At 47.3% G+C, this 15,346-nt stretch overlaps 1 protein-coding gene across 1 annotated transcript in view; it reads left to right on the top strand.

Annotated features, from left to right (window-relative positions):
- Ube2ql1 (ubiquitin conjugating enzyme E2 Q family like 1) overlaps nucleotides 1-15,346 on the top strand; it is a 35,824-nt gene that overhangs the window by 676 nt on the left and 19,802 nt on the right. Inside the window, exon 2 of the mRNA XM_055597956.1 lies at nucleotides 1-449. Within this exon, the coding sequence (XP_055453931.1) occupies nucleotides 1-449 (449 nt within the window). The remainder of the gene's footprint in view (nucleotides 450-15,346) is intronic.

Below are 15,346 nucleotides of genomic sequence, written 5' to 3'. Positions count from 1 at the left end.
GGCCGGGCCCCGCGGTGGCCGCGGCGGCGGCGGGCGGCAGCCTGGTGCCCGCGGCGCGCCAGCAGCACTGCACACAGGTGCGCAGCCGGCGGCTCATGAAGGAGCTCCAGGACATCGCTCGCCTCAGCGACCGCTTCATCTCCGTGGAGCTGGTCAACGAGAGCCTCTTCGACTGGAACGTGAAGCTGCACCAGGTGGACAAGGACTCGGTGCTGTGGCAGGACATGAAGGAGACCAACACGGAGTTCATCCTGCTCAACCTCACCTTCCCGGATAACTTCCCCTTCTCTCCGCCCTTCATGCGGGTGCTCAGCCCGCGGCTGGAGAATGGCTACGTTCTGGACGGAGGCGCCATCTGCATGGAGCTGCTCACGCCGCGCGGCTGGTCCAGCGCCTACACGGTGGAGGCCGTCATGCGCCAGTTCGCTGCCAGCCTGGTCAAGGGCCAGGTAAGGCAGCGGGACCAGGAGCCAGGGTGGGGGCGGGGGAGGGGAAGCGGCTGGCCGGGGTTGGGGGGCGGGGGGTTCAAGGCTAGGCCTGAGATGGGAAGCGATGTCTGATCTCTCTAGGGACAAGTGAGAGCTGGTCCAGCTCATCCTGAGCAGGCCTGCTGGAGAGGCTTCATCCCACACCCTCCGCTTCTTCTCCCTAAAGGATTTCTTCCTCTGTGTCGGCATCCCAGTCCCCTGGGCTTCGGTCCTACTAGAACCACCTTCACTCCCTCTGTCTCTTTCCTCTCTAATGGTCCTTCTTCCCTCCCCGCCCCTCTCCCACCACGCCCTTTCCACTTTTCCACCTTTCTGAGTCTCCCATATTCTCCTGCCCTACCCCATCTCTCCTCCTCTCCGCTGTCTGTTTAGGTGGTCTCTGGTCTGTGTAATTACCATGAAGGTGCAAACTTTTCCTGAAGCCCAGTGTCAAAGTGTCCAGCCCAGCACATCACACACGCGCACGCGCGCGCGCACACACACACAGAGAGAGAGAGAGAGAGAGAGAGAGAGAGAGAGAGAGAGAGAATGCTTTCTTCTTCAAATCTCTCAGGTGGGCTCTGTTCAAACCAGGCTAGCTGCCTGCTGCTGCCTGTTCCCTCTTTCGGGCAGCCACCCTTATAAAGGTGAAAGTTCTCCCAGAAGGCTCTATCCAGGAAGAAGAATGGGTTGAGTCCTTCCTAGCTGTTAGGTCAGGCCAGACTCCATCCAGGGAAAGCTGTTCTGGCCAGCCCACCTCTCCGCCTGGTACTTGCCCCTTCAAGGAACATCTCTGGGATAGATGCTGGACCTGAGTCTCTTTCGGACCTTGCTTTCCATTGGGGGAGGGATGATTTTCAAAGGTAAAGATACAACCAAGCACAGAAAGTAATGCTAAGCAGGTCACCAGAACCTTCTAGCCTATTGCACCACAAGGCTGCTTTACAGAGAAACATCCCAAAACTTACCGTGAATAAATGGATTTTCTGAGACATGCCTCCCACCCAGCTACAAGGGAGAGCAAGGTGGTTTTATTTTCCCATGCTATATGTTCTTGGCCAAATCTCTGGTGGGCATTTCGTAAGTTGATCCTAACATCGTTTTTATCAAACCCCATTTCTATCTGTCATGGGCATCTTGAATATTTACAAAGAGTTTGAGTTTTCTTTAAAAGACTCCCCAGTGACCTCCACGTGCTCTTTCGCTAGCCAGCTTATCAGAATCAATCATTTCTTCCCCTAAGCCAGCCTCTGTCCTGCCCCTTTCACTGCAGGGCACACCACACTAATCAAACACAGCTCATTCTGCCCCTTTCTTTCAAGGCTGCACTCTGAATTAAAGAAAGAAAGAAAGAAAGAAAGATAGAAAGAAAGAAAGAAAGAAAGGAAGGAAGGAAGGAAGGAAGGAAGGAAGGAAGGAAGGAAGGAAGGAAGGAAGAAAACAAAAGAAAAGAAAAGCATCCCAACTCCAGCACAAAGGTCACTGCATCCTGAGACTCCCAAAAGGAGTAGACTGGGCTTGAGGGCTCTAGAGCAGGTGCTACAGCACTGTAGGCTGATGCTTTGACAGCCGGCTTCCTCCGTCCTACAGTGAAGCACTGGCTGGAAAACAATGCATGTGATGAGTGCCTGCTGCTGAGACAGGGGGGCTGCGTTTATTTTCCATTGGGGCTTATGTGAATGCAATGAGGGATGGTCCTCTGAAATGCCATGGTCATTTACTTCTCCATCAGTTCTTCAAAGGGAAAAGGATTTGAAGGTTTGGGGAAGAGAAATGTAATTTTTGTCCCATAGAATCATTTTGTCCCATAGTCTGTAGCATTGTGGACTGGAGATAATTTAGCCTTCAGCCTGCATTCGGGGAAACAAGGATTTTGAATGAGGAAGTGGGATTTGTGAAGAGAAATGTCTTGATAAATAGTCTTGATAAATGTCTTGATAAATGCTGTGAATACCAACAGCTCCCTTCATGTCATTCTACCTCCAGGTCTGGGTGTATAAGTTCTCTTTCTCTGTACCCAAACTGAGATGGGAGGGTTTCTCACTGAAAACAAAGTTAACAGCATTTTCTTCATTAATTGATAAACAAGTAGGCCCTGTTCCTTCCACCTGCCAGGTTGCATTGCATTGTCTGATGAGATGTGGTGCTTTTTAAATGATGGTCAAAACACAGCACATTTTAAAACAGGAATTGACTTTCTCTGTATTTCCCATCGGCTGGTTTCAACATGCAGTTCTCCACATGAAATATTCAAGTGCAATGAAAGAATTGAAGAGATGAATAGTCATTAAAATTTTAGGGACCTGGTATGACAGAATGGCACACCCCTGGTAACCTGAGGACTGCGATGCCCTTTGTCCCTTTGTTGATCCATGGCCCAAGGGCTGCTCACTGCACATGTGGTAGTTACCAAATTATTTTCATAGTTACAAGTAATGTACTTTGGTCCAGTCCAAATACTAATTAGCCATTCAAAGGAAGCAGGGCTGCTGCTCAATTTGTAATTACTTTAAAGGGCTTCTGTACTCTAGTGACCATCCTCTGTTTGCATTTCTTTGTAGGGTTCCTCTTCTTAAGATGTAGTTTAAAAAGCTTGTTTGTCCCATTCATATAGGAAAGCACTCACTTAGCTTCCTGAATTGAGAAAACACCCTACCAGTGTCTTCAGAAAAATCTCAAGATGACTTTAAGAGTTTAACTTGTAACATCACACAGAGGTCTAATAATGAGGTCTGCAAAGCCAAAAGCTCAGGCTTGTCCTCTGTGTGAAGAATTGAGGGATTTCATGAAGCTTTTACTAGGCTGAATGTGTGCCCTCAGGTAACTAAGGCGGCTTTCATGATGCATTGTGGATTATTCTAAATGAAATGAATACATTTGTCTCATAAGGCTATACTCTATGTATAAAGAGACCTAAGCCTCCTACCTGTTTATGACTAAATCAAAGGATGCTGAATAGAGACTTTTTTCATGCTGACATGGAACTCAAGGCGGTGCTCTCGCCTCAGCCTCCTGAGTGCTGGGGTTACAGGTATGACCCTTCACACTCAGAAAAAGAGGTTTTAGGTAACGTTTAGTTGTCTACAATTGGACGAGCCATTTCTGGGCCTTTGAAATAAGCCAGCTCTGAGAGTAGCATTTGCCTCCTCTATCATGCAAACAGCCTTAAGAACACAATCCGGAGCTCCAGGATGACGGTGTGGGCATTGAAATGCTTTCAGAGTTTTGTCTTGGAACTGAAGGACCCTGCAGTGGCAGCACAGAGCTTGTATCACAAACAGTGAAACTCCACATTCTGAGAACAAGGCCTGTAAGCTTAGGCCACTGGCTCCTAGAGTGGAGAGGAGAGCCTGGCTGCAGATGCCTCCAGGCTCACCAGCATCTCCAAGCCGGGTGTATTCCATGGCTGCAGGAATGGCAGACCGCCCTCCCACTGCTGCAGATAAAAGGCACTTGATTGTGCCCTGACTCAGGGCTCTCCTCAGACACTTGCACACCTCCTGGGTGTCCCCATTTAATTAATTAGCTATGATCGTCATCAGACAACCAGATGGCCCCTGAATGACAGTTTCTCTCCCTTCCCCTGTTCCCTCAGAACTGCATGTCCACACTACTAACAGGAGAGACAGCAACAGCTCACATTTTTCTGTCTTCAGTGCTGCAGTCTGGTCTAGCTGAGCACACACACACACACACACACACGCACGCACACACACACACACACACACACATACAAGCATGCACACACAAAATGCCAAGCCTTCCTGCAATGGATTCATTCTATGACCACCATACAGATGCTTCCTGAGAGGCCAGACTCATGGGTCAAAGGCGTGAGAAAGGGTGAGGCGTGAGAAAGGGTGAGTCTCACATGACCACCTGAGTACCCTGCTGCTTCCAGGTGGACATCCGTTGGCACCTCCATGATCATCACTGTCACCACAGAAGCAGCAGGAGCCAGCCTTCCTGCACAAGGTTCACAGGCCCTCAGGACCAAACCAGCCTTGAGTCCTCAGATACCAGTTGGTCAGCAACTGCAAGAGGGCCACATTTCTAAGATTTTTATTGATGAGGGAACCTGACAGGAGTCACCACTTGTCTGAGTGTGATGCCAAAGTGAGGGCTGTGCAGCCCAGCTGGGTCCAGTAAGGTTGCAGAGCCCAGGAGCCACATTAGAGCTTGCAGTCTGCAGCCAGGCCTATGCAGCCTTCTTAAAAATGTATATTTCAGGGCTAGAAAGATGGCTCAGTGGTTAAGAGCACTGTCTGCTCTTCCAAAGGTCATGAGTTCAAATCCCAGCAACCACATGGTGGCTCACAACCATCTATAATGTGAACTGATTCCTTCTTCTGGCAGCTGTAAGTGCAGATAGAATACTCATATACATAAAATAAATAAATCTTAAAAAATAAATGTATATTTCAGTGTTTTATTAATTCTTTGAGAATTTTGTACATGCTTGCACTGTATTTTGATCACATTACCTTTTACTTCTCTCCCTAAGTCCCCACACCCCTGTCTCTCCCAACTTCATGTCTAATAACCTACTGCCCAGTTTGTGGTGTGTGTGTGCTCAGGGGTGTGAGCTCATCAACTGACACCGGGATGACTTACCGGAGACCAAACCTTAAGGAAAATTGACTCTCCTTGAAGAAGCTACAAGCTGCCTGTAGCTTCTCAGCTAGGTGTGGGAGCTCAGGACTCCCCCAGCCCATTTGCTGGAATGTTTACTGGCTTGATCTGGTATGGGTATTGCAAAGACAACCATAGCTGCTGTGAGTTATAAGTGCAGAAGTCCTATTGTGTCCAAAAGACATGAATTTGATCCTGTCCTACCTGACCTCTGGTTCTTACACACACACACACACACACACACACACACACACACACACACACACACGGGAACATACACATACTCCTTCTGTGATGGTCCCTGAGCATTTGGGAGAAGGAGGGGCATACAGGTGCCCCATTTATAGTTGAGCACTCCGTAGTCACTTATTCTCTGCACTTTGACCAGCTATAAGTTTCCATTCTATAGGCCTTTTGCCTAGCCTTTTGACATTGTAATACCATGTTGTAATCTACAATACTCATACTCAAGAATGGCACAATCAATTCATACTTTTATCACATATATTTAAATATGTGTTTTATGTAATATATTAAATTATATATAATATAAATATATTTCTATGTTATGTATTTGAACATATTTACATTTATAAATATAAGTATAAATATATATGTATGTATATATATATATATATATATATATATATATATATATATGTATATATATCCAGGCACCAGTCGATGGACCCACACCCTTGAGTATATGAGCAGCACAAATTGGACAGTAGGTTATTAGACATGAAGGTAAGGGAAATGGTTGTGTGTGGAATGGATCGGGGAGGAATTAAGGAGAGAAGCGAGTGGTGGATGTGGTGAAAATACAGTGCATGCATATATATACATATATATGTACACATATGTGTGTATATGTATATTTTTGGCAAGTGTGCAGTTTGGGGTCATATCCATACCTGGAGCATGTGTGGCATCACTGCAGTGTGTACGTCCAGATGAACACAGAGTCAAGTGTTACCTTTCTGACCTTAGCCCTCCCTCCAGAGCAGTGGACCAAGGATCAGCATTTGCCTATGGCTTTGCAATTACACATCATTTAAATAGCAACCCAGGCCATCATCTACTCAAACCTATGGCTTCTAACCTGCTGCAGCAGACATTGGACGTCCAGAGTTCTGTTAATTAGCAAGAGCTGTCGTCTGGAGGTAGTGCGGCCTGGTGGAGCCCAGACAGACCTTCATTTTTCTCACAGCACTGAAAGCTAGACATAAAGATCACAAGTGAGATACAGCCCGCTTCCCCTGAGGCCTCTGCTTGGCTTGTAGACAGCGTCTTCCCTCTTGGTTTTCACACCATTGTTCCTCTGTGGGTGCCTCTGTTCTGACCTCTTATGACAATATTAGTCCTACTGGATTACGGCCTATGCTGAGGACCACACTGTAACCTGACAACCTCTTACAGACCCTGTCTGCAGATAAGGCCATGTTTCCAGGTTCTGAGGGTTGTGGCTTCCACATTTAAACTGGGATGAAGGAAACATACCCAAAGTCAACCCACATGAGGATTTGTTAACTTGTTCAACACCTTAGACCTTGCTTCTGGTCTGAGTAGCACCATGAGTGGAGCCAGGCTGTTGGAGGCGCTGGATGGTGAATCTTGCCTGCAGTGCCAAGTAGAGAAATGCCAGCACACTCCAGGGAAAGCCAGGGAGCCTACATCCTGAGTCGTGTCATCTAGGGTTGGGGTGGCAAGTATGTCTGATTCACCCCAAGAGACCAGGGCTTTTAAGCTTATGAGTCAGTGTGTCGTTTTGTCCTATGCTGCTTGGAAGGGACAGACATAATTACCAATGACAATGGCTCTGCAGCTTGAAGTATCGATATGCCTGACTATTTGGAGAAAAAAAAATAACTCCTTGTTCTCCTATGAAGTAGGGCAGGCAGGACGACACAGACAGGACTTTGCGTCCTAAAAATAGCCCCATATCAACGCCAGTGCTGCATCGAGCACTCCACCCCCACCCCCACCCCACCCCCGCACCTAGCACAGTTAATAATAGGAGCCACCTCTCCTGCCTTGGGAGTCCAGAGAATCAGAGTTTGCTAGAGCAGGATACTAGTGAGTGTTTGCTTACCTGTCTGGTTTAACTGAAAGGAGGGGTTTTTCTGACTAAAGAGACAGCATGTAGTTACAGCTGTATAATGGAGTACCAAGTTGACATTCTGACAGTAATGTGGCCCTAAGACTTAAGCACCTCCTCCCTTTCTCCCTTTTTATGCCCAGGGGTGACTCTCCTGAACTCCAGTTTAGAGGGATGTGAAATCTCTCACTGCTCAGAGTGACATTTTCAAGGATAACTTCCACCATAAGGTAGCCATACCTTGATGTGGCACTTGCTTGTTCCTCTGGTATGTTTTGTTGTTGAGAATCTGAAAGGATTTTTACAGCAACCCACCAAGAACTTGCTGTAATGGCAGCTGTACTTCCAGCAGGGGCCATGCTTTCTCGCCAGGTGAGTGGCTCAGATGACCGGCTATTTCTACCGGTTAGTTGATCAGCTATTTGCTCCTTGTCCCCCACGTTGGTTAGTCAGCACCCACTTGCTGAGGTCCTACTATGATTTGTGGCAACATCACTCTTGCCTTTGCTGTGTATCTTTTCTCTACTCTGTGAGCTGCCCATGGTTCTTTTCCTGGCTCATTAATCCAGTCAGTTTCGGAGGAAATCCTATTAACAGGAGCACTAAGAGAAGCAGAACTGGGAACTCCAGGAGGAAAGGCTGGCAGGTGAGGGTGGGCGTGGCAATGAAAGCAAGGAAGGAGCTAGGGAGGGGGTGGCCTTCCCCAAGCAGCAGGACTACTGTGTTCAGGAGACACATACGTGGCAGGGATCATCATGACTCCAATCTTCCTCCACCCTCCCCTGTCATGCGCAGACCTCTTTTGTTCAGACTGTTCATTATGAACTGTCTAGAACACATCCAGAGCCTGCCAGTGCTGTCACCACAGTGGCAACCCTCCGTTTCCCATGGCCCGCACTGGGATCTGACCAGCCCTTTCTCCTAGAGTACCTTCTGGCTTTGCTCACCAGAAGTGCCCCTGTCCATCCTTCAGAACTCTGCCAACATGCCACAGCCCTGCCAGTCACAGCAATGGCTTCCTCCATCCACACTGACTATGAGACACTCCTTTTCTGTGTGTCCAGCTATGGGCTGATGATTGTATTTTCCTTCTCTTCACAGTGTCCATCTGGCTGAGCAGATGCCCCTCCCCTTCACTACCCACTCCTACTGTATAACCTAATAATGAGACTGTGCATCAGGCACCTCTGTTGTCAGTGGAGGAGGATTGTGGGTAGGCAAAAGAAACCCCTTCGACATTGGCAATCGTGGGCCTTTGTTGCTTTGTAGGACCAATCCCTGAGAGCTCATGGCCTATTGCTCTAAGCCTTCGAAGCCAGAGACTTAATGGCTTTCACCTCTCAAATTAGAAGCTCTCTTTGGACTTTAACTTCCTGTTCCCTGGTACTGGCAGCTGCATGAACTGCAGCCTCTGGCAGCAGTGAGCAGTGGCAGCAGACAGTGGCAGGCAGCAGCAGGAGACTCTTTCTGGTGTTCTAGCTCAGCGTGGCCTCAGATGCTGAGCCCTCAGTGTTATGGTGACAAGTGTGATACTCCAAGGTCTAGAGTGCCCCAGTGCTCAGCCCTTAACAGTGACTAGTATTGCAGCTTGCAGACCTAGGGTGACTGAGACCATTGGCCCTTTGGCATCTCCCAGAAGCCATGTCCCGCAGCTTCTCACCGGCAGCCCTCTGTCGTTCCTACCCGAGAGAAGCACTCGGGTGCATCAGCCGTTCTCTCGTTACTACAGCCAGAGACGGTCTCAGAACAGCTTGCACCAGACCTCTTGCTATCACAAGCCGTGGGAAGCTCTAGATGTCCCTGCAAGTCCCCTTTTTCTTAGCTTAGAGGTGGAGCACTTCCCCCTGTGGCCAGTGCTGCCACCGCCTCCCTTTCTTCATGTGACCAGCTCAGCCCACTGAGCTAATGATGAAGATCAAATGCAGGCAAGAGAAGGGTACTGACAAATGCCTTTCATGTCCAGATGTTGACTGTCCAGATATGACAACACCTGAGGATGGCAGAGGAGGCTTCTCCTCACTGACTCCAGAGTGAGGAAGCAGCATGCGTTGACAGCCAGAAAGGGAATTTGGTAAGGGCCAGTGACCATAGTCCTGTATGCAAATGAAAGATTACATTTTTACCGGTCACTGAGTTCCCTCATGGAAACGAGTGACCATTTGTACCAGCTGCCTGCCTTCTCCTGGACCACCAGCGGAAGTGCTTCACCTCTAACCTAACCAAAGTGGACTGCAGGGACATCTAGAGCTCCTCAGGGCTTGTAATAGCAAGAGGTCTGGTGCAAGCTGTTCTGAAACCGTCTCTGGCAGCAAGCAGCTGTGATTGCCATGTAGCTTCCTCAAGGCATCATGGGATGCTCAAAGCAGCCAGTGCTGGCATGAGGACAGCCCAGCTGGCTGCTCATGGCAGTTGATTGGCTTAAGGCATCTGCATCTGGGACACAAGATAAGTGTCTAACACCTCTAGGGGAGTTAAACTGTCCCAGCATTTTAATTTATTTTAAGAAAAAATAAACATTAGGAGGAGTTGCTTACAGCAAAGACGTCTCATTAACATTAACAGTGGTTGGAGAGTGTTTAATGGTGCTCTGACAGTGCCTAATGCCTACACTTACCCCAGAGAGAGTGGGGCCCCTCTAATTGGTACCACTTCCTAGGAGCCAGCTGCTTTCACAGCGCTTCCATGCATGATTTCATTAAGTCCTCAAAACACGCTATGAGGTGGGTGCTGGTTTTATTCTTTCTTCACAGAAGAGGACACGGAGGGATCTCAGGTAAGGAATCACGCGCCAGAGACAGAAGGGGAGAAAGGGACAGGGCTCAGCCACCATCAGATGCTCAGAGCCAGAGCCATCCATCACTTCTAGCATCTACCTGGTTGGCAGCAAGAGCCGCCTGAGAAGTGGCATACAAACCTGGTTTGTTCAGCACGGTGACTGTGGATGGTATGGTGGCCTTCACACTCCGTGTTGCCTCAGCTCTCAGGACTGGGTCATGAGGGAGAGGCAGTGTGTCCAGCAAAGTATAGCTACAGTTCTGAAGTATAAGCAAACCCAAATTCCATAGAGCTTGCTGCATCTATTGTGAGAATGGTAAGCATGCTTTAATTCTTTGAAACTGTAAAAGAAAGATAATTATCACCATTTTATTTCTTCTCTATACAAAAGAGAAAAGCATTTTAAAGATTCTGAAAATAACTCAAGAATGGAGTGCCTTTTAAAGATAATTACCACATTGGTAAAATCAGTAAGATTGAAGAAATTACTACTTTAAATATAATTTCCGTAAAATAAATACCAATTTTCCGTCACAATATTTAGCAAGCATTCCCCTTCACCCCCAGAAAAGTTGTTAGATTTTTGATGAGGGAGATAAGGAAATGCTATGACTATTTGATAAGATCACACTTCACATTAAAATGTGCTCAGCCCATTTAGGAATAGCAGAGGAAAATCTCTGGATAAATGTCATTAGGGCACTTCCTGTTTTTAATCTTGAAAATCAGACTTCTCCAAAATTCAAAATACGAAGTTACAACTCTTTCGTTATCATGGCAGTGCTAAATAACAGCTTTGTGGGAGGTTTGAAGGGGGGATTGCAGTCTTTGGACCTCTGGGAAACACAGCTGTTAGAACCCTGCTTCTACCCTTCTGGTGACCATTACGACTTCTGAGAGTTAGGAACAGTGCACTGTGACTTACTGGGAGGAGGGAGCTGGGAATCCAGTGGAATTGTATCAAATACATATTGATTGCTGCTAGCAGTCATTTGTCTGGGGTCCTGGGAGATTAATGGCACACCTTATTATTGTGCCTTCCTGGCAAGGGGAAATAGAGATTTTACAGAAGAAACCTACCAAGAATGGAGTTTGTTATAAGTTACATGAATTGTAGGTGACTGGATATTATAACACTATGAAACATAGCTTTTTAGGAGTCCTCAGAACATCAATATTATAAAGTAGTGTACTATATCCTATTTCCCCTTCTTTGGAAGATACACAGAATAGTATATGAATCATAGCTTGGGTTTTTGTTTGGTTTGGTTTGGTTTGGTTTGGTTTGGTTTGGTTTGGTTTGGTTTGGTTTGGTTTGGTTTGGTTTGGTTTGGTTTGGTTTAAAGGTTTTTGTGTATAAAGGGATGCATGCATTGCAGGGAGACAGAAGACAATCTTAGGTGTCATCTTTCACTGTCCATTAAAAAAAAAACAACCAAATTAAAACAAACAAACAAAAACAGTCTCTCTTCACCAGTCTGGAGCTCACCAAATAGGCTAGCCTGGCAGGCAGGTGAGCCCTGGGGACCTGCCTTTCTCTCCCTTGCCAGTGCTCAGGTCTAGGGCTCCAATTGCAAGGCAAGCTGCCTCCTCAGCCCTTCCTGCAGCTCCCGCCTGCGGTGTCTGAGGACTTGGAGGGAGTGCCTGCCATCTCTTCCCCTGTCTTCTTGTCTCTTTTTTTTTCCCTCGAGGTTGGCCTGGAGGAGGGAGAGGGCAAAAAGGAGGTTTCTAGCCCACAGTATCAAGGCCGTGTTCTCCAGGGACAGCACCTGCATTCCACGTACAGGCAGGCAAGCAGGACGTGGAGGGCTTCTGAGCCCAGCCTTGCACTCAGAGCCCTTTGGCCATCTTTGTGGTGGGCATTATAAAGCACAGCAATCTGAGAGAGCTCAGAGAAGATTTTTTTTTCTGACTGTCCCAACCCATAAAATTACATAAAGCTTTAAGGACATTATCTTAATTCATAAATAAAACTAACCTGATAAAAAGCAAGCTTGAACTCAACTGAATTGAATTAGGGTGATGATTTTATTAGTAATTTTGTTCAAAAAGGATCCTGGCATCTGCCTTTTCATTAACAGTAGAGATGGAGTTTCTGGTTATTCCTGAGGATCAGGCAAGGAGAGAGAGCCCTGGAACGGCTCCCCACAGCACATGGACCTGCAAGTTCACCTCCACAGAATAATGCCTTTAGAAGCACAAAATGAAATGCATGAGAAAGCTGTCATGGCTGACTACAGTTACTACCTTTAGTCATATGATGGGCTGAACTATGAAGTAGGGCAACCCCCTACTAACACACTCTCAGAGCTGAGAGTCACAGCCAGCAGTTCCCAGCTTCTGCAGTCATGGACTCTGCGAGGCTCACAGATGTGGACAACTATGATGTAACTTGTTTAAAATGTGGGATTCCCCTTTTTGTTTGTGCTATCGTCTGCATTGGGGTCTCCCTCTTAGTCCGAGCTAGCCTGGAACTCATTCTGTGCCACAGGCTGGCATGAAGCTTGGGGCGATCAATCCTCCTGCCTCAGCCTGCCAAGTGCTGGGATTTCTACTGATGACAAAGTCATGGTACTGTTATTGTGGTTTAATTCAAACAAGTTAGTGAAGGTAAAGAAGCTCTCCACATCCCAAGCAGCAGCCCCTGAGAACACTTGGTTCAGAAGCTTCAGGTGGCATCTACAGCAAGATGGTGGCAGCCTTGGGAATGCTCCTAAAGCTTATTCTATTTTACAGGGCGTGGCCAGAACTTCGGGTGAGAAGCCTACGAGTCACCCGTGGCTCTGTGGTGTTACTCTTGGATGGGATTAAGATGAAACCCTGGATTGGGTGGCAGGCACAGGCTCCAATCGCATTGTTTCTCCCAACCACACTTTACCACTGGGCTTAAGGTGCCTCCCATAAAGATCAAAACCACTCACCCCACTGCACAGGGGAATCCCACACTCACTGGTAATGATGGACACGGTGACTCCTAGAGAGGAAGTGATGAATAGATGGTTCTTCTTTGATGGTCTAGAACTTACTAAAATACTCATGGTAAAACTATAGCCACAAGCCCAGCCATGCATTTGCACACAACACTCACTACGCAGTGATCTGCTGTTGTAGTCAGTGTCTCCCGGTCACACTAGCATTGAGTTGGCTCAGAGGTCCCATACTCAGCCCCAACTCAATCTGAAGAAGCGCAGGATAACCCCGCTTTGTCCTCTAACCACTGCAGCCTCTCTGGATGGGCCCTTGTCATGGGCTTGGTGGCCTTTACCTCATCAAAGCATTTTGCATCATGACACACTGGCTTCTGACGGTGACCTACCCAAGACTGACAGCTGAGCATGTGGCTCTCTAGCTATTGCCCAGCTGCCTCCCCTTGCACTATACTAATTAAATTTTGCTTTCTGCTGAACAGTTGGGAGTTTGTACCTTTATACTCTAGTCAGCTCTGGTTTCCTTAAGAAGCCCCATCCTGTGGCTGGAAGATGGCCCAGTGGCTGGGTTCTCTTGCTGAACAAGCATGAGGACCTGAGTTCGGACCCGTGTACAAAGCCCTTATGGCCTGTCGTGCTGCAGTGTCAGTGCTGCTGTGCCGTGAGGATGCCAGCACAGAGAATGCAGGATCACTGCGATGTGCTGGCCTCCAGACTAGCTCTAGGAAAGGATTTCATCTCTCCATGGTAGTGGAGTCTACAGGGATAACTGAGCCAGAATGGGGTCTGGGTGTGTTGCCATAACTACCGTTGTAGGCATCATGTGGTTTTGAGCATCATGGTTGACAAATAGAAACAGTTCTACCCAGCAGCTCACATTGCTTCCTTATAGTTATTTTTTTTTTCATTTTTTTAAATTTGTGTTTAGCACTTCTTCCATTGAATCTAATTTCACTTCGAAGCTTTTCAGCTGGCTTATCCTACCTGAAATCTTGAGAGTCTCCTGTCCACCTTTGCTCTGGTCATATTTGCAGCTCCAGAACATGCACAAGTCTTAGCATCATGCTGGCCATTCCCAACATCATCACATGTCCCTGAAATCAGCCCGAACCCTCCCTAGCACTAGGGAGCCACTCTTGGTTGGAAGCACAAACCCAGCAGGATCTTCCGTAGCTTTTAATCAGTGATAATGTTCAGGTCCCTGATAGGAGAGTAGCTTGATAGACATAAGGAAGGGTGACTTTGAGTTGACCGTCTCAGGACTGTTGAATGGCCCCATGCCGTCTCTGTGAGCTGAAGAAGTGAGCCTTCAGAACTACCTGTTTAGCAGTATAGTAGTTTGAATGAGAATGACCTCCATAGGCTCGTGTATTTAAATATTTGGCGCTTACTTTGTAGAACTGTTTTGGGAAGGATTCAGAGGGGTGGCCTTATTGGAGAAGGGGTGTCGCTGAGTGTGGGCTTGGAGGTTTCAAAAGCCCAAGGTATTCCAGTCAGCTTGTGCATTTTCTCTCTGTCGTTGTTTCCCCTCTGCCTCCAACTTGAGGATAAGATGTAAGCTCTCAGCCTGCCTGCTGCCATGCTCACTCCCATGATAATCATGGACTCACCCTTTAAAATTGTAAGCAAGCTCCCAATTAAATGCTTTCTTTTGTAAGTTGCCTTGGTCATAGTGTCTCTTCACAGCAATATAACAGTAACTAAACCTATCAGTACCCAACTACAAATCACTCCTGCAGCCCAGTGCCCTCTGACCCAATTGTGGGAGGAATTGCATGAAGGATACCTAACAAGCCTCCAGCATAGATGCCAGGAAAAGAGTGGGAGGCTTGACCTACAGGTGCTGGAGTCTATAATTGAGGTGCTGAAGACCAAGCCTCTAATTCGTGTTCATATTTAGAATAAACAGAGCACATGGGAGTTTCTGAAAGCTGGAAACTAGAAGGGATTTTGGTATAAAAACAAGAGGCCAGCAGCGATGACAAGCTTGCTGCTTTCATGGGCTCCTAAGGGTGACATGACTGAACCCTGATGTACCACAAATCCTGATAACGTCATCATATAGGAACATCATCATATATGACTTGCCAAGGGTCCAAGACTGACAGACCTCTAATTAGAGAAAAATCTACCCAGCATGCAGACAGAACAAGTGAGCCCATCCGGGGATTCAGAAAGTACTAGACCACTTCACCCTCACTCATCTCACCCAAGGGAGGACCAACCCTCTATAGTCACAGGACAGTGGATCTGAATCTGATTGGAATGCCCATACTTCACCATTAAGTTAAGACTCCTGGAGGGGCTGAGGGAAATGTTAGAGTTGTTGTGTGGGGGGAGGCTATGGGATGGGCTGTGAGAAACTGTTTTGTAAAAACTGGGTCTCAGTAAAGAGAAGACATTGGTATCAACTGGTCCTGTAAGCCAAGCCCAATGGAATGGTGCAA

Source organism: Psammomys obesus, unplaced genomic scaffold (genome assembly GCF_907164565.1).
Source record: "Psammomys obesus unplaced genomic scaffold, mPsaObe1.curated_primary_1811, whole genome shotgun sequence".
NCBI classification, from domain to species: Eukaryota; Metazoa; Chordata; class Mammalia; order Rodentia; family Muridae; genus Psammomys; species Psammomys obesus.
This window is presented reverse-complemented; position numbering and strand designations above follow the sequence as displayed.